At 36.8% G+C, this 24,815-nt stretch overlaps 1 protein-coding gene across 11 annotated transcripts in view; it reads left to right on the plus strand.

Moving 5' to 3' along the window:
- The window catches only part of myo6a (myosin VIa), a 67,259-nt gene that overhangs the window by 11,117 nt on the left and 31,327 nt on the right, over window positions 1–24,815 (plus strand). For 8 of the 11 annotated variants that reach the window (XM_056427467.1, XM_056427469.1, XM_056427470.1 and 5 more), the window contains exons 3-11: window positions 7,597–7,666; window positions 7,838–7,911; window positions 8,175–8,304; window positions 16,791–16,896; window positions 17,673–17,728; window positions 17,827–17,924; window positions 18,549–18,713; window positions 19,320–19,400; window positions 23,050–23,230. In XM_056427467.1, coding sequence (XP_056283442.1) covers window positions 7,597–7,666; window positions 7,838–7,911; window positions 8,175–8,304; window positions 16,791–16,896; window positions 17,673–17,728; window positions 17,827–17,924; window positions 18,549–18,713; window positions 19,320–19,400; window positions 23,050–23,230 — 961 coding nt within the window. Of the gene's footprint in view, window positions 1–7,596; window positions 7,667–7,837; window positions 7,912–8,174; window positions 8,305–16,790; window positions 16,897–17,672; window positions 17,729–17,826; window positions 17,925–18,548; window positions 18,714–19,319; window positions 19,423–19,505; window positions 21,950–23,049; window positions 23,231–24,815 lie in introns of those variants that run through there. The other 3 variants (XM_056427477.1, XM_056427478.1, XM_056427479.1) reach the window with 3 other exon arrangements.

Consider the following 24,815-nt stretch of genomic DNA (forward strand, 5'->3'; position numbering starts at 1 on the left):
TTGTTTTGTAAAATGTATAAAATGCCCCCAGCCTCCAGAGGGTTAACGTGACATATGTGAATGTCAGTCAGTCACCAAGGCCACTGGTTCTGCTGTTCAGTGATAAAGATGACAGGACCAATGGGGTCTCAATATACTTCTTTTTTTTTTAATTATCTGATGTTTCACTGAAGAAACAATTTATCATCCACAATATTAAATACCTCGCTGGCCCTTTATAGGTAGGAGCCTCTTTGAAAACACAGCTCTGTGTGAAGTTTGGTCTTTAAAAAGAATGATCTTTTAACTTTTAACTTTTAATTGCGATTAATTAATTAATCGCAATTTCAAAATGTGCGATTAATTAGTTAATCTTTTTTAATCGATTGACAGCCCTAGTATATACAGGAATGTCTCAGAAAATTAGAATATTGTGATGAAGTTCTTTATTTTCTGTAATGCAATTTAAAAAAACAAAAATGTCAGGCATTCTGGATTCATTACAAATCAACTGAAATATTGCAAGCCTTTTATTCTTTTAATATTGCTGATTATGGCTTACAGCTTAAGAAAACTCTAAAATCCTATCATAAAATTTTAATATTTCCTCAGACCAAGTAAAAAAAAAGATTTATAACAGCTGAGTGTTTGTCAAGACTCAGGAAACCCTTGCAGGTGTTTCGAGTTAATTAGACAATTCAAGTGATTTGTTTAATACCCTACTAGTATACTTTTTCATGATATTCTAATATTTAGAGATAGGATATTTGAGTTTTCTTAAGCTGTAAGCCATAATCAGCAATATTAAAAGAATAAAAGGCTTGCAATATTTCAGTTGATTTGTAATGAATCCAGAATGCATGACATTTTTGTTTTTTTAATTGCATTGCAGAAAATAAAGAACTTCATCACAATATTCTAATTTTCTGAGACAGTCCTGTATACATATATATATGTATATATACACATATATATGTGTATATATATATGTATATATACACATATATATCTGTATATATACACATATATATATATATATATACACTACCGTTCAAAAGTTTGGGGTCATCCAGACAATTTCGTGTCTTCCATGAAAACTCACTTTTATTCATCAAATGAATTGAAAATTTAATGGAACATATCGTCAAGACATTGACAAAGTTAGAAATAATGATTAATATTTGAAGTATTAATTTTGTTCTTCAAGCTCAAAGGAAGGCGAGTTGTATCGCTTATATCACCAGCATAACTGTTTTCAGCTGTGCTAACATAATTGCACAAGGGTTTTCTAATCATCCATTAGTCTTCTAAGGCGATGATCAAACACAATGTACCATTAGAACACTGGAGTGATAGTTGATGGAAATGGGCCTCTATACACCTCTGGAGATATTTCATTAGAAACCAGACGTTTCCACCTAGAATAGTCATTTACCACATTAACAATGTATAGAGGGAATTTATGATTGATTTAATGTTATCTTCATTGAAAAAACTGCTTTTCTTTGGAAAATAAAGACATTTCTAAGTGACCCCAAACTTTTGAACGGTAGTGTATATTATACATATATGTATATATTAGGGCTGTCAATCGATTAAAAAAAATTAACTAATTAATCGCACATTTTGAAATTCATTAATCGCGATTAAAAGTTGTTTTTCTTCTTTTTAAAGACCAAACTTCACACAGAGCTGTGTTTTCAAAGAGGCTCCTACCTATAAAGTGCCAGCGAGGTATTTAATATCGTGGATGATAAATTGTTTCTTCAGTGAAACATCAGATTAGTAAAAAAAAGAAGTATATTGAGACCCCATTGGTCCTGTCATCTTTACCACTGAACAGCAGAACCAGTGGCCTTGGTAACTGACTGACATTCACATATGTCCTGTTCACCCTCTGGAGGCTGGGGGCATTTTATACATTTTACAAAAAAATGTAAATTCACCTTTTAAAGGCGTTTGCATATGACACAAACCCACGTGTTATACATCAAACATTCCAGAACAATCTCAGCTCTATTCAATGAGCCTCATTGTCCTCGCGCCGTGTTCTCTGTTCTCTGACCGACAGGCTGCTAATGAGCCTGACCTGTGGTGGGAGGTCCTTTGTGATTTACTGAGTGTTCATTGGTTGTTTTTTTTGCAAAATGTTGACAGACAAACGGATTGACCAATCACGGTGAAGGTTTCGTGTGACGAGTTCTTTCCGCGCCGCGTCCCCCGACACGTCGCCCCTCCGTTCCTCTGTGTTCAGAGGGGGAGACGGGAGGGAGGAGAGCAGGAGGAAACCCGACTGATTCATCCACGAGTTAAACTCATTTATGATCCTTATTTTCGCGGAGAAATAATTGTTTTAAAAACGGAAACAGTGTTAAACCGTACTGCCGCGGTTTGACACTCAGAGGAGTGTAAAAACTTCAACGAACACCGGAAGTAAACAAAGTTGCGTTAATTGCGTTAAAATATTTTAGTGCGTTAATGCGGCCAAATTAAAAGCATAGATTAACGCGTTAACGCTGACAGCCCTAATATTTATACATATATATGTGTGTGTGTATATACACACATATAATCATTAGCATCTCTGCATTGACTTTGTATCTGAGTCCCGTGTTGCATTGTGGGTGATGGCGTAAGGCACCTCGTGTTGCATTGTGGGTGATGGCGTAAGGCACCTCGTGTTGCATTGTGGGTGATGGCGTAAGGCACCTCGTGTTGCATTGTGGGTGATGGCGTAAGGCACCTCGTGTTGCATTGTGGGTGATGGCGTAAGGCACTTTGTGTTGCATTGTGGGTGATGGCGTAAGGCACTTTGTGTTGCATTGTGGGTGATGGCGTAAGGCACTTCGTGTTGCATTGTGGGTGATGGCGTAAGGCACCTCGTGTTGCATTGTGGGTGATGGCGTAAGGCACCTCGTGTTGCATTGTGGGTGATGGCGTAAGGCACCTCGTGTTGCATTGTGGGTGATGGCGTAAGGCACTTTGTGTTGCATTGTGGGTGATGGCGTAAGGCACTTCGTGTTGCATTGTGGGTGATGGCGTAAGGCACCTTGTGTTGCATTGTGGGTGATGGCGTAAGGCACCTTGTGTTGCATTGTGGGTGATGGCGTAAGGCACCTCGTGTTGCATTGTGGGTGATGGCGTAAGGCCGAAGCTCTCACTGTCGCCCAGAGACCGGTTGCCGTGGGAACGCCGTGAAGCCCGCTGCACTCCTCCGTAATCTTTTTTTTCTCCCAGAATGCATCTGTGATTGAGTGCTCCCTGTTGAGAGCGATCCTCCTCGTTAAGTGCGTGTCCGGTCGTCCCATAAAACACGATGCACTTTAAAGGTCTTTACATAATATAGTTTTAATGCATTTTTCAAGGATAAGCTTTGGACATTAATAACAGAAATTACATAAGTAGAACAAATAAAAAGTTTAGATCATGAGATGATATCATGACAATAAGATCTTGAGATATTAGGATGATATCATGATATCAAGATCATGAGATGACGTCCACCAGAAGACTTTCAAAGCGTCTCACGGGTTGCGTTCGAGGGCCGTCGTTCGTCTGGGTTCCTCTGGGTCGCCGGCTGTCTCAGAAGCGTCATGATGTGGTTCTGCAGAACAATGTCCGCTCTGTTGGGGCTGGCGATGCGTTCACTTGCTGGCAGAAATCCAGCCGCTGGACACGGAGCACGATCCCCGTCGGCCACAATGGACGACTCTTTGTCCTGTGAATCAGTTCAGGGATTATTATTATCAGTGATAATTATTATTATTATTATCAGGGATTATTATTATTATACTGGATGTTTTAAATTGTCTGTAGTCACGATTATTGTGTATGTATGAAGCAATAAAGTTGTATTTAAATAACACTTTTTTTAAAGTGCTCTACAAATGATTGACGAGAAATGAAGAGTTCCGATAATAAATAAATACAAAGTATGAATCCTAAAACCTGAGCGCTGAAACAGAAGACATTGTGTAAATCAGATGTAACAAGCAAAAAGAAAGGGAGTTCTCTTAAATATGAATAGTTTTGCCGACGCTAAACGATGGTCATGAACACCGACGGGCCCCTGAACTAAAGTGTATATTCTATTCTAAAGGGGCCTTTGGAGCCTCCGGTGGCCGTGTTGGGGAACTGCAGCCTCTCCCTGAGCTCTTGGTAAACTGAGGTTCCTGAACGCCCCTCGGCCTCCTGGGAGCGGAGGGACTCGGAGGGAACAATGGGCTCCCAGTTCCTCTCCTGCTCTCTGGGGATGAAAGGGGGAACAGTGTTTCCCTCCTCCTCTTCCTCTCGTTTCTCCTCACATGGTGGAATCCGTCCCGTTTGGGCTGAGCATGCTGAGCACGCCGCAGCTGGAAGGAAAGAGGCGTGCGGCGTGCGGCGTGCGGCGGGTTGGAGCTCTGAAGGAGCGTCAAGGACCGAACGGCTGAAATATGACGTCCATGAAAAGATCGTGTGTTGTTTTCTATGACAAGTGACTAAAGATATATAGATACATACATGTGTATTATATAGCTATATATTTTATATATACGTACGTTATCATTTACCTTCAGCCAGTCCTCATCTCACCGAGCAGAGCCTGAACGCATCATAATGTAACTGAACTGAAGTCCGCTGGTTTTCCGTTAACGTTACTAGCTAACGTTACTAGCTCTCCTGTTGGACTTAACACCGATTGGTTGTTTACAAAGTCACATGTTCAGAGACTTGAGAAACATCATGATCTACTGATCACATGTTCTACACATGTCCTACTGATCACATGTTCTACACATGTTCTACTGAGCACATGTTCTACTGGTCACATGTTCTACTGGTCACATGTTCTACTGGTCACATGGTCTACTGAGCACATGTTCTACACATGATCTACTGATCACATGTTCTACACATGTCCTACTGAGCACATGTCCTACTGATCACATGTTCTACTGATCACATGTTCTACTGATCACATGTTCTACACATGTTCTACTGGTCACATGTTCTACTGAGCACATGTCCTACTGATCACATGTTCTACACATGATCTACTGATCACATGTCCTACTGAGCACATGTCCTACTGATCACATGTTCTACTGATCACATGTTCTACTGATCACATGTTCTACACATGTTCTACTGGTCACATGTTCTACTGAGCACATGTTCTACTGGTCACATGTCCTACTGATCACATGATCTACTGATCACATGTTCTACACATGTCCTACTGATCACATGTTCTACTGATCACATGTTCTACACATGTTCTACTGGTCACATGGTCTACTGGTCACATGATCTACTGATCACATGTTCTACACATGTTCTACTGAGCACATGTTCTACTGGTCACATGTTCTACACATGTTCTACTGGTCACATGATCTACTGATCACATGTTCTACACATGTCCTACTGATCACATGTTCTACTGATCACATGTTCTACTGGTCACATGTTCTACACATGTTCTACTGAGCACATGTTCTACTGGTCACATGTTCTACACATGTCCTACTGATCACATGTTCTACTGGTCACATGTTCTACTGAGCACATGTTCTACTGGTCACATGTTCTACTGATCACATGTTCTACTGATCACATGTTCTACTGATCACATGTTCTACTGATCACATGTTCTACTGATCACATGTTCTACTGATCACATGTTCTACACATGTTCTACTGGTCACATGTTCTACTGGTCACATGTTCTACTGATCACATGTTCTACTGGTCACATGTTCTACTGAGCACATGTTCTACTGAGCACATGTTCTGGTCACATGTTCTACTGATCACATGTTCTGGTCACATGTTCTACTGATCACATGTTCTACTGGTCACATGTTCTACACATGTTCTACTGGTCACATGTTCTACACATGTCCTACTGATCACATGTTCTACTGGTCACATGTTCTACACATGTCCTACTGATCACATGTTCTACTGGTCACATGTTCTACTGAGCACATGTTCTACTGAGCACATGTTCTACTGGTCACATGTTCTACACATGTCCTACTGATCACATGTTCTACTGAGCACATGTTCTACTGATCACATGTTCTACACATGTCCTACTGATCACATGTTCTACTGAGCACATGTTCTACTGAGCACATGTTCTACACATGTTCTACTGGTCACATGTTCTACTGGTCACATGTTCTACTGATCACATGTTCTACTGATCACATGTTCTACTGAGCACATGTTCTACTGGTCACATGTTCTACTGAGCACATGTTCTACTGAGCACATGTTCTACTGGGCACATGTTCTACTGAGCACATGTTCTACTGAGCACATGTTCTACTGGTCACATGTTCTACACATGTCCTACTGATCACATGTTCTACTGGTCACATGTTCTACTGGTCACATGTTCTACTGAGCACATGTTCTACTGATCACATGTTCTACACATGTCCTACTGATCACATGTTCTACTGAGCACATGTTCTACTGGTCACATGTTCTACTGAGCACATGTTCTACTGGTCACATGTTCTACTGAGCACATGTTCTACTGGTCACATGTTCTACTGGTCACATGTTCTACTGATCACATGTTCTACTGATCACATGTTCTACACATGTCCTACTGATCACATGTTCTACTGATCACATGTTCTACACATGTCCTACTGATCACATGTTCTACTGAGCACATGTTCTACTGGTCACATGATATACTGGTCACATGTTCTACTGGTCACATGTTCTACTGATCACATGTTCTGGTCACATGTTCTACTGATCACATGTTCTACTGGTCACATGTTCTACACATGTTCTACTGATCACATGTTCTACTGGTCACATGTTCTGGTCACATGTTCTACTGATCACATGTTCTACTGGTCACATGTTCTACTGATTACATGTTCTACTGAGCACATGTTCTACTGAGCACATGTTCTACTGGTCACATGTTCTACTGGTCACATGTTCTACACATGTCCTACTGATCACATGTTCTACACATGTCCTACTGATCACATGTTCTACTCATCACATGTTCTACACATGTCCTACTGGTCACATGTTCTACTGGTCACATGTTCTACTGATCACATGTTCTACTGATCACATGTTCTACACATGTCCTACTGATCACATGTTCTACTGAGCACATGTTCTACTGGTCACATGTTCTACTGAGCACATGTTCTACTGGTCACATGATATACTGGTCACATGTTCTACTGAGCACATGTTCTACTGGTCACATGTTCTACTGGTCACATGTTCTACTGGTCACATGTTCTACTGGTCACATGTTCTACTGGTCACATGTTCTACTGAGCACATGTTCTACTGAGCACATGTTCTACTGGTCACATGTTCTACTGGTCACATGTTCTACTGGTCACATGTTCTGGTCACATGTTCTACTGATCACATGTTCTGGTCACATGTTCTACTGATCACATGATCTACTGGTCACATGTTCTACTGATTACATGATCTACTGGTCACATGTTCTACTGATTACATGTTCTACTGGTCACATGTTCTACTGGTCACATGTTCTGGTCACATGTTCTACTGGTCACATGATCTACTGATCACATGATCACATGACGTTGGCGTGTTTTCCCGTGTCCCCCTCAGACCTTCCTGGCCGCGGTGAACCAGGTCTTTCCTGCAGAGGACGACGTCAACAAACACGTGGAGGACAACTGTAAGAAGTTTAATCGTTTTATTCACGCCATGTTTTTAAAATCATTTGATAACATGTCACACGTTTAAATCTGCATCTTTATGGAGAAATAACTGATATCATTGAACTTTAACATTTATTGTCTCGTGTTCATCTTGTGATGTTTTTATTGTGTTGTTGTTGTCATCTCAGGTTCTCTGATGTACTTGAATGAAGCCACTCTGCTCAACAACGTGCGCGTGAGATACAGCAAAGACAAGATTTATGTGAGTTATTATAATAATAAATACATCTTTATTTATTATAATATTCATATCTTCACGTATAAATTAATAAATGCATTTTAAAATCTTTATTTATTACAATGTTGTCACCTGGTGGTCGGAGAGGGAACTGCATCATGTCATTTATTCATTAATAAGTTCTGCAGGTTATTTACCAAATAATTCAGACGGTTCACAACAGAAGAACATGTCGTCAACCCAATGATCTCTTGTCCTCCTCTTCCTCCCCTCCCCCTCCTCTCCAGACCTTTGTGGCTAACATCCTGATAGCAGTGAATCCGTACTATGACATTCCGAAGCTTTACATCCCGGAGACCATCAGCAACTACCGAGGTCGATCTCTGGGGACGCTGCCGCCGCACGTCTACGCCATCGGTGAGCCTCCTCTTCATCACGCCATCGCCCACTACTTCATGACTTCAAGTTAACAAACTTATCCAGACTTATAAACTACTATAACAAACTTCTCCAGACTTATAAACTACTTTACTAAACTTATCCAGACTTATAAACTACTTTACTAAACTTATCCAGACTTATAAACTACTTTACTAAACTTATCCAGACTTATAAACTACTTTACTAAACTTATCCAGACTTATAAACTACTTTACTAAACTTATCCAGACTTATAAACTACTTTACTAAACTTCTCCAGACTTATAAACTACTTTACTAAACTTCTCCAGACTTATAAACTACTTTTCTAAACTTATCCAGACTTATAAACTACTTTACTAAACTTCTCCAGACTTATAGACTACTTTACTGAACTTATCCAGACTTATAAACTACTTTACTAAACTTCTCCAGACTCATAAACTACTTTACTAAACTTATCCAGACTTATAAACTACTTTACTAAACTTCTCCAGACTTAGAAACTACTTTACTAAACTTATCCAGACTTATAAACTACTTTACTAAACTTCTCCAGACTTATAAACTACTTTACTAAACTTATCCAGACTTATAAACTACTTTACTAAACTTCTCCAGACTTATAAACTACTTTACTAAACTTATCCAGACTTATAAACTACTTTACTAAACTTCTCCAGACTTATAAACTACTTTACTAAACTTATCCAGACTTATAAACTACTTTACTAAATTTATCCAGACTTATAAACTACTTTACTAAACTTATCCAGACTTATAAACTACTTTACTAAACTTATCCAGACTTATAAACTACTTTAACAAACGTATCCAGACTTATAAACTACTTTAACAAACGTATCCAGACTTATAAACTACTTTACTAAACTTCTCCAGACTTATAAACTACTTTACTAAACTTCTCCAGACTTATAAACTACTTTACTAAACTTATCCAGACTTATAAACTACTTTACTAAACTTCTCCAGACTTATAAACTACTTTACTAAACTTATCCAGACTTATAAACTACTTTACTAAACTTCTCCAGACTTATAAACTACTTTACTAAACTTCTCCAGACTTATAAACTACTTTACTAAACTTCTCCAGACTTATAAACTACTTTACTAAACTTATCCAGACTTATAAACTACTTTACTAAACTTCTCCAGACTTATAAACTACTTTACTAAACTTATCCAGACTTATAAACTACTTTAACAAACTTATCCAGACTTATAAACTACTTTACTAAACTTCTCCAGACTTATAAACTACTTTACTAAACTTATCCAGACTTATAAACTACTTTACTAAACTTCTCCAGACTTATAAACTACTTTACTAAACTTATCCAGACTTATAAACTACTTTCTAAACTTCTCCAGACTTATAAACTACTTTACTAAACTTATCCAGACTTATAAACTACTTTACTAAACTTCTCCAGACTTATAAACTACTTTACTAAACTTATCCAGACTTATAAACTACTTTACTAAATTTATCCAGACTTATAAACTACTTTACTAAACTTATCCAGACTTATAAACTACTTTACTAAACTTATCCAGACTTATAAACTACTTTACTAAACTTCTCCAGACTTATAAACTACTTTACTAAACTTATCCAGACTTATAAACTACTTTACTAAACTTCTCCAGACTTATAAACTACTTTACTAAACTTATCCAGACTTATAAACTACTTTACTAAACTTCTCCAGACTTATAAACTACTTTACTAAACTTATCCAGACTTATAAACTACTTTACTAAATTTATCCAGACTTATAAACTACTTTACTAAACTTATCCAGACTTATAAACTACTTTACTAAACTTATCCAGACTTATAAACTACTTTAACAAACGTATCCAGACTTATAAACTACTTTAACAAACGTATCCAGACTTATAAACTACTTTACTAAACTTCTCCAGACTTATAAACTACTTTACTAAACTTATCCAGACTTATAAACTACTTTACTAAACTTCTCCAGACTTATAAACTACTTTACTAAACTTATCCAGACTTATAAACTACTTTACTAAACTTATCCAGACTTATAAACTACTTTAACAAACTTATCCAGACTTATAAACTACTTTACTAAACTTCTCCAGACTCATAAACTACTTTACTAAACTTATCCAGACTTATAAACTACTTTACTAAACTTCCAGACTTAGAAACTACTTTACTAAACTTCTCCAGACTTATAAACTACTTTACTAAACTTCTCCAGACTTATAAACTACTTTACTAAACTTATCCAGACTTATAAACTACTTTACTAAACTTATCCAGACTTATAAACTACTTTACTAAACTTCTCCAGACTTATAAACTACTTTACTAAACTTATCCAGACTTATAAACTACTTTACTAAACTTATCCAGACTTATAAACTACTTTAACAAACTTATCCAGACTTATAAACTACTTTACTAAACTTCTCCAGACTCATAAACTACTTTACTAAACTTATCCAGACTTATAAACTACTTTACTAAACTTATCCAGACTTATAAACTACTTTAACAAACTTATCCAGACTTATAAACTACTTTACTAAACTTCTCCAGACTCATAAACTACTTTACTAAACTTATCCAGACTTATAAACTACTTTACTAAACTTCTCCAGACTTAGAAACTACTTTACTAAACTTCTCCAGACTTATAAACTACTTTACTAAACTTCTCCAGACTTATAAACTACTTTACTAAACTTCTCCAGACTTATAAACTACTTTACTAAACTTCTCCAGACTTATAAACTACTTTACTAAACTTCTCCAGACTTATAAACTACTTTACTAAACATATCCAGACTTATAAACTACTTTAACAAACATATCCAGACTTATAAACTACTTTAACAAACGTATCCAGACTTATAAACTACTTTACTAAACTTCTCCAGACTTATAAACTACTTTACTAAACTTCTCCAGACTTATAAACTACTTTACTAAACTTCTCCAGACTTATAAACTACTCTACTAAACTTCTCCAGACTTATAAACTACTTTACTAAACTTATCCAGACTTATAAACTACTTTACTAAACTTCTCCAGACTTATAAACTACTTTACTAAACTTCTCCAGACTTATAAACTACTTTACTAAACTTCTCCAGACTTATAAACTACTTTACTAAACTTCTCCAGACTTATAAACTACTTTACTAAACTTATCCAGACTTATAAACTACTTTACTAAATTTATCCAGACTTATAAACTACTTTACTAAACTTATCCAGACTTATAAACTACTTTAACAAACGTATCCAGACTTATAAACTACTTTACTAAACTTCTCCAGACTTATAAACTACTTTACTAAACTTATCCAGACTTATAAACTACTTTACTAAACTTCTCCAGACTTATAAACTACTTTACTAAACTTCTCCAGACTTATAAACTACTTTACTAAACTTATCCAGACTTATAAACTACTTTACTAAACTTCTCCAGACTTATAAACTACTCTACTAAACTTCTCCAGACTTATAAACTACTTTACTAAACTTATCCAGACTTATAAATTACTTTACTAAACTTATCCAGACTTATAAACTACTCTACTAAACTTATCCAGACTTATAAACTACTTTACTAAACTTATCCAGACTTATAAACTACTTTACTAAACTTCTCCAGACTTATAAACTACTTTACTAAACTTATCCAGACTTATAAACTACTTTACTAAACTTCTCCAGACTTATAAACTACTTTACTAAACTTCTCCAGACTTATAAACTACTTTACTAAACTTCTCCAGACTTATAAACTACTTTACTAAACTTCTCCAGACTTATAAACTACTTTACTAAACTTATCCAGACTTATAAACTACTTTACTAAATTTATCCAGACTTATAAACTACTTTACTAAACTTATCCAGACTTATAAACTACTTTACTAAACTTATCCAGACTTATAAACTACTTTAACAAACGTATCCAGACTTATAAACTACTTTAACAAACGTATCCAGACTTATAAACTACTTTACTAAACTTCTCCAGACTTATAAACTACTTTACTAAACTTCTCCAGACTTATAAACTACTTTACTAAACTTATCCAGACTTATAAACTACTTTACTAAACTTCTCCAGACTTATAAACTACTTTACTAAACTTATCCAGACTTATAAACTACTTTACTAAACTTCTCCAGACTTATAAACTACTTTACTAAACTTCTCCAGACTTATAAACTACTTTACTAAACTTCTCCAGACTTATAAACTACTTTACTAAACTTATCCAGACTTATAAACTACTTTACTAAACTTCTCCAGACTTATAAACTACTTTACTAAACTTATCCAGACTTATAAACTACTTTAACAAACTTATCCAGACTTATAAACTACTTTACTAAACTTCTCCAGACTTATAAACTACTTTACTAAACTTATCCAGACTTATAAACTACTTTACTAAACTTCTCCAGACTTATAAACTACTTTACTAAACTTATCCAGACTTATAAACTACTTTTCTAAACTTCTCCAGACTTATAAACTACTTTACTAAACTTATCCAGACTTATAAACTACTTTACTAAACTTCTCCAGACTTATAAACTACTTTACTAAACTTATCCAGACTTATAAACTACTTTACTAAATTTATCCAGACTTATAAACTACTTTACTAAACTTATCCAGACTTATAAACTACTTTACTAAACTTATCCAGACTTATAAACTACTTTACTAAACTTCTCCAGACTTATAAACTACTTTACTAAACTTATCCAGACTTATAAACTACTTTACTAAACTTCTCCAGACTTATAAACTACTTTACTAAACTTATCCAGACTTATAAACTACTTTACTAAACTTCTCCAGACTTATAAACTACTTTACTAAACTTATCCAGACTTATAAACTACTTTACTAAATTTATCCAGACTTATAAACTACTTTACTAAACTTATCCAGACTTATAAACTACTTTACTAAACTTATCCAGACTTATAAACTACTTTAACAAACGTATCCAGACTTATAAACTACTTTAACAAATGTATCCAGACTTATAAACTACTTTACTAAACTTCTCCAGACTTATAAACTACTTTACTAAACTTATCCAGACTTATAAACTACTTTACTAAACTTCTCCAGACTTATAAACTACTTTACTAAACTTATCCAGACTTATAAACTACTTTACTAAACTTATCCAGACTTATAAACTACTTTAACAAACTTATCCAGACTTATAAACTACTTTACTAAACTTCTCCAGACTCATAAACTACTTTACTAAACTTATCCAGACTTATAAACTACTTTACTAAACTTCTCCAGACTTAGAAACTACTTTACTAAACTTCTCCAGACTTATAAACTACTTTACTAAACTTCTCCAGACTTATAAACTACTTTACTAAACTTATCCAGACTTATAAACTACTTTACTAAACTTATCCAGACTTATAAACTACTTTACTAAACTTCTCCAGACTTATAAACTACTTTACTAAACTTATCCAGACTTATAAACTACTTTACTAAACTTATCCAGACTTATAAACTACTTTAACAAACTTATCCAGACTTATAAACTACTTTACTAAACTTCTCCAGACTCATAAACTACTTTACTAAACTTATCCAGACTTATAAACTACTTTACTAAACTTATCCAGACTTATAAACTACTTTAACAAACTTATCCAGACTTATAAACTACTTTACTAAACTTCTCCAGACTCATAAACTACTTTACTAAACTTATCCAGACTTATAAACTACTTTACTAAACTTCTCCAGACTTAGAAACTACTTTACTAAACTTCTCCAGACTTATAAACTACTTTACTAAACTTCTCCAGACTTATAAACTACTTTACTAAACTTCTCCAGACTTATAAACTACTTTACTAAACTTCTCCAGACTTATAAACTACTTTACTAAACTTCTCCAGACTTATAAACTACTTTACTAAACATATCCAGACTTATAAACTACTTTAACAAACGTATCCAGACTTATAAACTACTTTAACAAACGTATCCAGACTTATAAACTACTTTACTAAACTTCTCCAGACTTATAAACTACTTTACTAAACTTCTCCAGACTTATAAACTACTTTACTAAACTTCTCCAGACTTATAAACTACTCTACTAAACTTCTCCAGACTTATAAACTACTTTACTAAACTTATCCAGACTTATAAACTACTTTACTAAACTTCTCCAGACTTATAAACTACTTTACTAAACTTCTCCAGACTTATAAACTACTTTACTAAACTTCTCCAGACTTATAAACTACTTTACTAAACTTCTCCAGACTTATAAACTACTTTACTAAACTTATCCAGACTTATAAACTACTTTACTAAATTTATCCAGACTTATAAACTACTTTACTAAACTTATCCAGACTTATAAACTACTTTAACAAACGTATCCAGACTTATAAACTACTTTAACAAACGTATCCAGACTTATAAACTACTTTACTAAACTTCTCCAGACTTATAAACTACTTTACTAAACTTATCCAGACTTATAAACTACTTTACTAAACTTCTCCAGACTTATAAACTACTTTACTAAACTTATCCAGACTTATAAACTACTTTACTAAACTTATCCAGACTTATAAACTACTTTAACAAACTTATCCAGACTTATAAACTACTTTACTAAACTTCTCCAGACTCATAAACTACTTTACTAAACTTCTCCAGACTTAGAAACTACTTTACTAAACTTCTCCAGACTTATAAACTACTTTACTAAACTTCTCCAGACTTATAAACTACTTTACTAAACTTATCCAGACTTATAAACTACTTTACTAAACTTCTCCAGACTTATAAACTACTTTACTAAACTTATCCAGACTTATAAACTACTTTACTAAACTTATCCAGACTTATAAACTACTTTAACAAACTTATCCAGACTCATAAACTACTTTACTAAACTTCTCCAGACTCATAAACTACTTTACTAAACTTATCCAGACTTATAAACTACTTTACTAAACTTCTCCAGACTTAGAAACTACTTTACTAAACTTTTCCAGACTTATAAACTACTTTACTAAACTTCTCCAGACTTATAAACTACTTTACTAAACTTCTCCAGACTTATAAACTACTTTACTAAACTTCTCCAGACTTATAAACTACTTTACTAAACTTCTCCAGACTTATAAACTACTTTACTAAACATATCCAGACTTATAAACTACTTTAACAAACGTATCCAGACTTATAAACTACTTTAACAAACGTATCCAGACTTATAAACTACTTTACTAAACTTCTCCAGACTTATAAACTACTTTACTAAACTTCTCCAGACTTATAAACTACTTTACTAAACTTCTCCAGACTTATAAACTACTTTACTAAACTTCTCCAGACTTATAAACTACTTTACTAAACTTATCCAGACTTATAAACTACTTTACTAAACTTCTCCAGACTTATAAACTACTTTACTAAACTTCTCCAGACTTATAAACTACTTTACTAAACTTATCCAGACTTATAAACTACTTTACTAAACTTCTCCAGACTTATAAACTACTTTACTAAACTTCTCCAGACTTATAAACTACTTTACTAAACTTATCCAGACTTATAAACTACTCTACTAAACTTATCCAGACTTATAAACTACTTTACTAAACTTCTCCAGACTTATAAACTACTTTACTAAACTTATCCAGACTTATAAACTACTTTACTAAACTTCTCCAGACTTATAAACTACTTTACTAAACTTCTCCAGACTTATAAACTACTTTACTAAACTTATCCAGACTTATAAACTACTTTACTAAACTTCTCCAGACTTATAAACTACTCTACTAAACTTCTCCAGACTTATAAACTACTTTACTAAACTTATCCAGACTTATAAATTACTTTACTAAACTTATCCAGACTTATAAACTACTCTACTAAACTTATCCAGACTTATAAACTACTTTACTAAACTTATCCAGACTTATAAACTACTTTACTAAACTTCTCCAGACTTATAAACTACTTTACTAAACTTATCCAGACTTATAAACTACTTTACTAAACTTCTCCAGACTTATAAACTACTTTACTAAACTTCTCCAGACTTATAAACTACTTTACTAAACTTCTCCAGACTTATAAACTACTTTACTAAACTTCTCCAGACTTATAAACTACTTTACTAAACTTATCCAGACTTATAAACTACTTTACTGAATTTATCCAGACTTATAAACTACTTTACTGAACTTCTCCAGACTTATAAACTACTTTACTGAACTTATACAGACTTATAAACTACTTTAACAAACGTATCCAGACATCTACCGTTGTAGTTCCCCATGCGTCCATCAGGCGGCAGTGGAGGCTCTTATTTCCCAGGGCCCCTGAAGGGCCCGGGCCCTCTGCTCACGTTCCCTCTGCTCCGCCTGCAGCCGACAAGGCGTACCGGGACATGAAGGTCCTGAAGATGAGTCAGTCCATCATCGTCTCCGGGGAGTCCGGAGCCGGCAAGACGGAGAACACCAAGTTTGTGCTCCGGTGAGGACGAGGAAGAGTCTTTATCTTCTTCTTTGGTGGTATCCAGGGAACTGTCTTTATTACTGGAGCTCACTGTACTTAACTTTATTTTACATTATTTTACTTTACCTACATGTGCTTTATTTTATTTTACTTTTTTACTTTATATATTTTTGTAAACTTTTTTTTAAACTAAAGTTTAAACTATTAAACGTAAAGTAAAAAAATTTATTTACATTTTTTTTACTTAAAAAAAAAAGTATTTGTAAACATTTATATATTTTTTAATCAAAGAAATTACAAATTTTTTAAAATAACTTTAAAAAAACTACTTAATTTTTGTTTTACTTTACATATACTTTATTTTACTTTACTTACACGTGCTTTACTTTTTTTCCTTTAAAAAAAATTTAAAATGTATTTCTATTTTTTATAATTTTTTTGTAACTTTAAAACATCTTTTTTTCTTTTCTTTAAAAAAAACTTTTTTAAAAAACATTTATAAAACTTTTTTTACTTAAAAAAAAAAAGTATAATACAATATCTTTTTTAAAACTTATTTTTACTTAACTTTTTTTTACTTAACTTTTTTTAAACTTTACATGCACTTTATTTTATTTTACTTTGTTTTACTTTACCTACATGTACTTTACTTTATTTTACTTTTTAAAAACTTTATTTTACTTTTTGAAATATTTAAATGTATTTAATTAAAAATATTCTTTTCAAAAAGAATATTTTTTTAATTTAATAATTTTGTGAAACATTTTTTTCTCTGCTGTCCTCGTGTCCTTCAGATACCTGACGTCCTCGTATGGAACGGGTCAGGACATCGATGAGAGGATCGTAGAAGGTCAGACGCTCTCCACATTGTACCCGTGTTATGAGTGTTTGTGTATTATTTATGTATTATTCATGTGTTCATGAGCCCCGCCTCCTCTCGCCCTGCAGCCAATCCGCTGCTCGAGGCGTTCGGGAACGCAAAAACCGTCCGGAACAACAACAGCAGCCGCTTCGGGAAGTTTGTGGAGATCCACTTCAACGAGAAGGTGCTTCAGGAGGAAACACGCAGACATATGTACATATACAGGACTGTCTCAGAAAATTAGAATATTGTGATAAAGTTCTTTATTTTCTGTAATGCAATTAAAAAAACAAAAATGTCATGCATTCTGGATTCATTACAAATCAACTGAAATATTGCAAGCCTTTTATTCTTTTAATATTGCTGATTATGGCTTACAGCTTAAGAAAACTCTAAAATCCTATCTCATAAAATTTTAATATTTCCTCAGACCAAGTAAAAAAAAAGATTTATAACAGCTGAGTGTTTGTCAAGGCTCAGGAAACCCTTGCAGGTGTTTCGAGTTAATTAGACAATTCAAGTGATTTGTTTAATACCCTACTAGTATACTTTTTCATGATATTCTAATATTTAGAGATAGGATATTTGAGTTTTCTTAAGCTGTAAGCCATAATCAGCAATATTAAAAGAATAAAAGGCTTGCAATATTTCAGTTGATTTGTAATGAATCCAGAATGCATGACATTTTTGTTTTTTTAATTGCATTACAGAAAATAAAGAACTTCATCACAATATTCTAATTTTCTGAGACAGTCCTGTATATATGTATTATATAATCTAACAAAACGGCGTCCCTTGCGACCCTCAGAACGCCGTGGTGGGCGGCTTCGTGTCGCACTACCTGCTGGAGAAGTCCAGGATCTGCCGCCAGAGCAAAGAGGAGAGGAACTACCACATCTTCTACCGGCTGTCGGCCGGAGCCTCCGAGGACATGCGGCAGCAGCTCCACCTCAGCTCCCCGGACACCTTCAGGGTACGGCCCCGTGGCCCCTCTGAGGCCCTGGAGCCACAGGAAGGCGGCCATTACTTCATTTATTTATTATTTTATTCATTCATTAATTTATTATTCACATTTACGTATTTATTTACAACAGGAAGTTGTAAATAAACAGGACGTTACAAGCTGCAGCTGCTGCAGATTTATCTTCACAGCCTCTCTCTCTCTCTCTCTCCTGTGTGTCTCAGTATCTGTAGAGCTCACCTGCCTCTCTCTCTCTCTCTCTCTCTCTCTCTCCTGTGTGTCTCAGTACCTGTAGAGCTCACCTGCCTCTCTCTCTCTCTCCTGTGTCTCAGTACCTGTAGAGCTCACCTGCCTCTCTCTCTCTCTCTCCTGTGTGTATCTGTAGAGCTCACCTGCCTCTCTCTCTCTCCTGTGTGTCTCAGTACCTGTAGAGCTCACCTGCCTCTCTCTCTCTCTCCTGTGTGTCTCAGTACCTGTAGAGCTCACCTGCCTCTCTCTCTCTCTCCTGTGTGTCTCAGTACCTGTAGAGCTCACCTGCCTCTCTCTCTCTCTCCTGTGTGTCTCAGTACCTGTAGAGCTCACCTGCCTCTCTCTCTCCCTCTCCTCTCTCTCTCTCAGTACCTGAACAGAGGATGCACTCGCTTCTTCGCCTCCAAAGACACGGACCAGCAGGTCCTGCAGAACCGCAAGAGCTCCGAGGTAACGTCCTCCTGTGTGAGCGGTGAGCGCCGTCCGGTTCACCTGAAGGGTTAAAACCACAAATATCGTAAACTGACCGACTTCAAAAGGTTTGTTGTCACTCAGCAGATCTTTGCTCCGGAGGACGAGACTGGGTCCTGAAGAGTTAGAGACTTTGGGAAGATTTCCATGTTTGTTTTCTGCATTTGTGGATATATATATGCATAATATTATATATATTTATTTATATATGCATAAAATTATATAAATATGCATAATATTATATATATATATATATATATGCATAATATTAGATTTATATATATGCATAATATTATATATATATATGCATAATATTATATATATATATAGTATTATATATATTAGGGCTGTCAATCGATTAAAAAAATTTAACTAATTAATCGCACATTTTGAAATTCATTAATCGCGATTAAAAGTTGTTTTTCTTCTTTTTAAAGACCAAACTTCACACAGAGCTGTGTTTCAAAGAGGCTCCTACCTATAAAGTGCCAGCGAGGTATTTAATATTGTGGATGATAAATTGTTTCTTCAGTGAAACATCAGATTAGTAAAAAAAAGAAGTATATTGAGACCCCATTGGTCCTGTCATCTTTACCACTGAACAGCAGAACCAGTGGCCTTGGGAACTGACTGACATTCACATATGTCACGTTAACCCTCTGGAGGCTGGGGGCATTTTATACATTTTACAAAATAAATGTAAATTCACCTTATAAAGGCGTTTGCATTTGACACATACCTACGTGTTCTACATCAAACATTCCAGAACAATCTCAGCTCTGAAATGAGGCTCATTGTCCTCGCGCGTGTTCTCTGCTCTCTGACCGACAGGCTGCTAATGAGCCTCACCTGTGAGGTGGGAGGTCCTTTGTGATTTACTGAGTGTTCATTGGTTGTTTTTTTCGCAAAATGTTGACGGACAAACGGATTGACCAATCACGGTGAAGGTTTCGTGTGTTGCGTTCTTTCCGCGCCGCGTCCCCCGACACGTCGCCCCTCCGTTCCTCTGTGTGTCAGAGGGGGAGACGGGAGGAAGGAGAGCAGGAGGAAACCCGACTGATTCATCCACGAGTTAAACTCATTTATGCTCCTTATTTTCGCCGAGAAATAATTGTTTTAAAAACGGAAACAGTGTTAAACCGTACTGCCGCGGCTTGACACTCGGTTTGAGTGTAAAAACTTCAACGAACACCGGAAGTAAACAAAGTTGCGTTAATTGCGGTAAAATATTTTAGTGCGTTAACGCGGCCAAATTAATCGCATAGATTAACGCGTTAACGCTGACAGCCCTAATATATATATATATAGTATTATATATAAATAGTTTTATACATAACATATCTTATATATAATAGTATTATATGTGTATATGATATCGTAGTATATATTATATAGTTTATATATATATTATATAGTAGTGTGTGTATATATTTTTATATATATATGTACAGGCACGTGCACAGGTAGAGCCCTAGTGCTGCTCAAGCTCCTCCCCTTTTGCCCTGGATGAGTAAAGTGCCCTTTTTGCTGGAGCCACTTTTTTCATTCATCAGTATTTAAGAATAAAAGTTACTCTTTCTGTCATCAAGTCCCCCCAAATGTGTTTTAATATCCGACGGGGCATTTATCTGAGAATTTCGCCCCGACATGCTCCGCGGCGCTCACGAGCCCCTCCCCCCACTCCTCTCTCCCCCCCCCCCCCTCTTCCTCCTCCGCGCAGTGCTCCTCGCGCCACCAAACGGCTGCACCTCCTTCTCCTCTGACCCGCAGCATCAGACCAACAGGTCATGACGGTGTTTGTACCCTGACGGTGTTTTGTAATAAATCAACATTAGCGCTGCTGAAAACATGACGTCACAACTGGTCCGACGTTTCCTAAACAAATAAACAAACAAAAACTCACGAAATCCGTGATTTCAAAGCTTTGCAGCTGTTAGTTATGTTTAGAGAATAGAGAGAGGGAGAGAGAGAGGGAGAGAGAGGAGAGAGAGTTCTTATTCCGTTCTATTTAACAGGGGCTAGTCTAGGATTTGCGTTGCCAGACTGAAACAAAAATCATAAGGCCTCTCTGGTATTGTTCAGAGGGATGTCTGTTGATGTCTATCAATATCGCTCATTTTGAAAATGACGTAAGAGGGCAATACGGCTCCGTATCAGACCAGCGAGGAGGGCAATACGTGGCTGGCATGACGACCCATGAGCCAATCAGAACGCTTGTACTGTTGTTGCTATATAATAATTCATCTTTATTCATAAAGAAAATGTAAGCAAGCAGTCTGATGCTGCCAGAGGAAATGCAGGTCGAGGATGTATTGCATCATCAGTGTATTGCTGCTTATGCTTCAACTCTGTCAGAATTCTTTTTGTGGCATTGGGTGCCCTTTTTTTTGGTTTGAGCACCTGCCCCCCAAAATCTCTGAGCACGTGCCTGTATATGTATATAATATATATGAATAAATTGTAGTTTGTAACAGCAGACATGTAATTATCTGACGTCTGATGCATTAATAACAGATCATTGTGTGTGAGTAATTATGCACAACATTCCTGCATCAATATACGTAATATGTATTCTATATTTTATTTCCACTCATAATATAAGGTGACTAGAAATGCCCAATAAATAGCCTTCGACTAATTATTAGTCTTTTCATACCCGTACTTATAAACACCGACTTGTAGCTTTATTTTGAAAAGCATTTGTTGTTGTAGAAATGTTCTGACATTTAAATAATGAAAGAGTTTAATGTTCTTTAATGCAGTATTTCATAAGTTCCTGTCTTCTCAACATTGAAGCTGCACTACTTGGTTCTGGCCACCAGGGGGCAGAAACGACACGCGCACAGTAAAGATAGAGTTAAGAGAAGGTTTTCACATGCAGGACTTGTTGTTGTTGTTGTTGTTGTTGTTGACCAGCATAACAATAAACACAGTGACAGATAATAAAAGATGGAAAAATAGAAAAAAATATTGAAAAAAAGAAGAGAAATCAACAATTAAATTCTGATTTTCTAAAAGATGAAAATAGTTAAATATGAGTGGTTTGAGTTGGGCAACCGGTTGTCGGTGTATGAAGTTGACGGAACATTTGTTGACATTCTGCCCAAAACTTTCCCCACGGAAACCAAGCAGGAACGCTCCTGCCGCTCCGGTTGTGGGTTCGATTCCCACCATGAGATCATAAGAAAAGATGTTCACCTCATGTAAATGTCTTGTTACCGACTTTAAACCCAAACTCCCAAACCTCAGGCGGGTGAGTTTATTTCTGGAACACGTTCAGCAGCAACGCAACGTTTTAAAGTCGCTTCACTTAAAACATGAAGAACATAAAACCAGCTAAAGATATTACGCATGAAACAGAAACCTAAGAACAATTTATATATTTATACATATTTTTTATATCTAAAAATATATATATATTAAAAAAATATATATTTTTATTAAAGATGTGTATTCATATATATTTTAAATATTATATATATATAGATTTATATATATACACAAATATATATCTTTAAAAAAAGAAATATATATTATATATATATATATATTTCTAGTGGGTGAAGGAAGTCTGGAAGCTGTGGTCTCGTGCGTGAAGTGAAGGTGACTCTGGCCTGGTCCTCCTCAGCACATGAAGGCCGGCCCCCTGAAGGACCCCCTGCTGGACGACCACGGAGACTTCAACCGGATGTCGGTGGCCATGAAGAAGATCGGCCTGGACGACACGGAGAAGCTGGACCTGTTCAGGGTGGTGGCCGGCGTGCTGCACCTCGGGAACATCGACTTCGAGGAGGCTGGGAGCACTTCAGGTGAGCTGCTGAGGAGGAGGAGGAGGAGGATAGAGCACTTCAGGTGAGCTGCTGAGGAGGAGGAGGATAGAGCACTTCAGGTGAGCTGCTGAGGAGGTGGAGGAGGATAGAGCACTTCAGGTGAGCTGCTGAGGAGGAGGAGGATAGAGCACTTAAGGTGAGCTGCTGAGGAGGAGGAGGAGGATAGAGCACTTCAGGTGAGCTGCTGAGGAGGAGGAGGATAGAGCACTTAAGGTGAGCTGCTGAGGAGGAGGAGGAGGATAGAGCACTTCAGGTGAGCTGCTGAGGAGGAGGAGGATAGAGCACTTAAGGTGAGCTGCTGAGGAGGAGGAGGAGGAGGATAGAGCACTTCAGGTGAGCTGCTGAGGAGGAGGAGGATAGAGCACTTCAGGTGAGCTGCTGAGGAGGTGGAGGAGGATAGAGCACTTCAGGTGAGCTGCTGAGGAGGAGGAGGATAGAGCACTTCAGGTGAGCTGCTGAGGAGGAGGAGGAGGATAGAGCACTTCAGGTGAGCTGCTGAGGAGGAGGAGGATAGAGCACTTCAGGTGAGCTGCTGAGGAGGTGGAGGAGGATAGAGCACTTCAGGTGAGCTGCTGAGGAGGAGGAGGATAGAGCACTTCAGGTGAGCTGCTGAGGAGGTGGAGGAGGATAGAGCACTTCAGGTGAGCTGCTGAGGAGGAGGAGGATAGAGCACTTCAGGTGAGCTGCTGAGGAGGAGGAGGAGGATAGAGCACTTCAGGTGAGCTGCTGAGGAGGAGGAGGATAGAGCACTTCAGGTGAGCTGCTGAGGAGGAGGAGGATAGAGCACTTCAGGTGAGCTGCTGAGGAGGAGGAGGATAGAGCATGGCAGGTGAGATGCTGAGGAGGAGGAGGATAGAGCACTTCAGGTGAGATGCTGAGGAGGAGGAAGAGGATAGAGCATGGCAGGTGAGCTGCTTGGGGGGGAGGAGGATAGAGCACTTCAGGTGAGCTGCTGAGGAGGAGGAGGAGGATAGAGCACTTCAGGTGAGCTGCTGAGGAGGAGGAGGATAGAGCACTTCAGGTGAGCTGCTGAGGAGGAGGAGGATAGAGCACTTCAGGTGAGCTGCTGAGGAGGAGGAGGATAGAGCACTTCAGGTGAGCTGCTGAGGAGGTGGAGGAGGATAGAGCACTTCAGGTGAGCTGCTGAGGAGGAGGAGGATAGAGCACTTCAGGTGAGCTGCTGAGGAGGAGGAGGAGGATAGAGCACTTCAGGTGAGCTGCTGAGGAGGAGGAGGATAGAGCACTTCAGGTGAGCTGCTGAGGAGGAGGAGGATAGAGCATGGCAGGTGAGATGCTGAGGAGGAGGAGGATAGAGCACTTCAGGTGAGATGCTGAGGAGGAGGAAGAGGATAGAGCATGGCAGGTGAGCTGCTTGGGGGGGAGGAGGAGGAGGGAGCAGGTGAGGGGGGGGGGGCGGCTCTGGAGGAAATATATTTAATCTGGTTTCTTGGCCATAAAAAAATAAAAATCCTCCAGTTTAAAATAAATTGTGACCTGAAAGTCTTTAAAACGTTTGAATATCTTTTAATGACGTTCTAAATAATCCTCTAAAGATGCTGATCGC

This window comes from Pseudoliparis swirei, chromosome 12, assembly GCF_029220125.1.
Source record: "Pseudoliparis swirei isolate HS2019 ecotype Mariana Trench chromosome 12, NWPU_hadal_v1, whole genome shotgun sequence".
In the NCBI taxonomy this organism is placed as follows: Eukaryota; Metazoa; Chordata; class Actinopteri; order Perciformes; family Liparidae; genus Pseudoliparis; species Pseudoliparis swirei.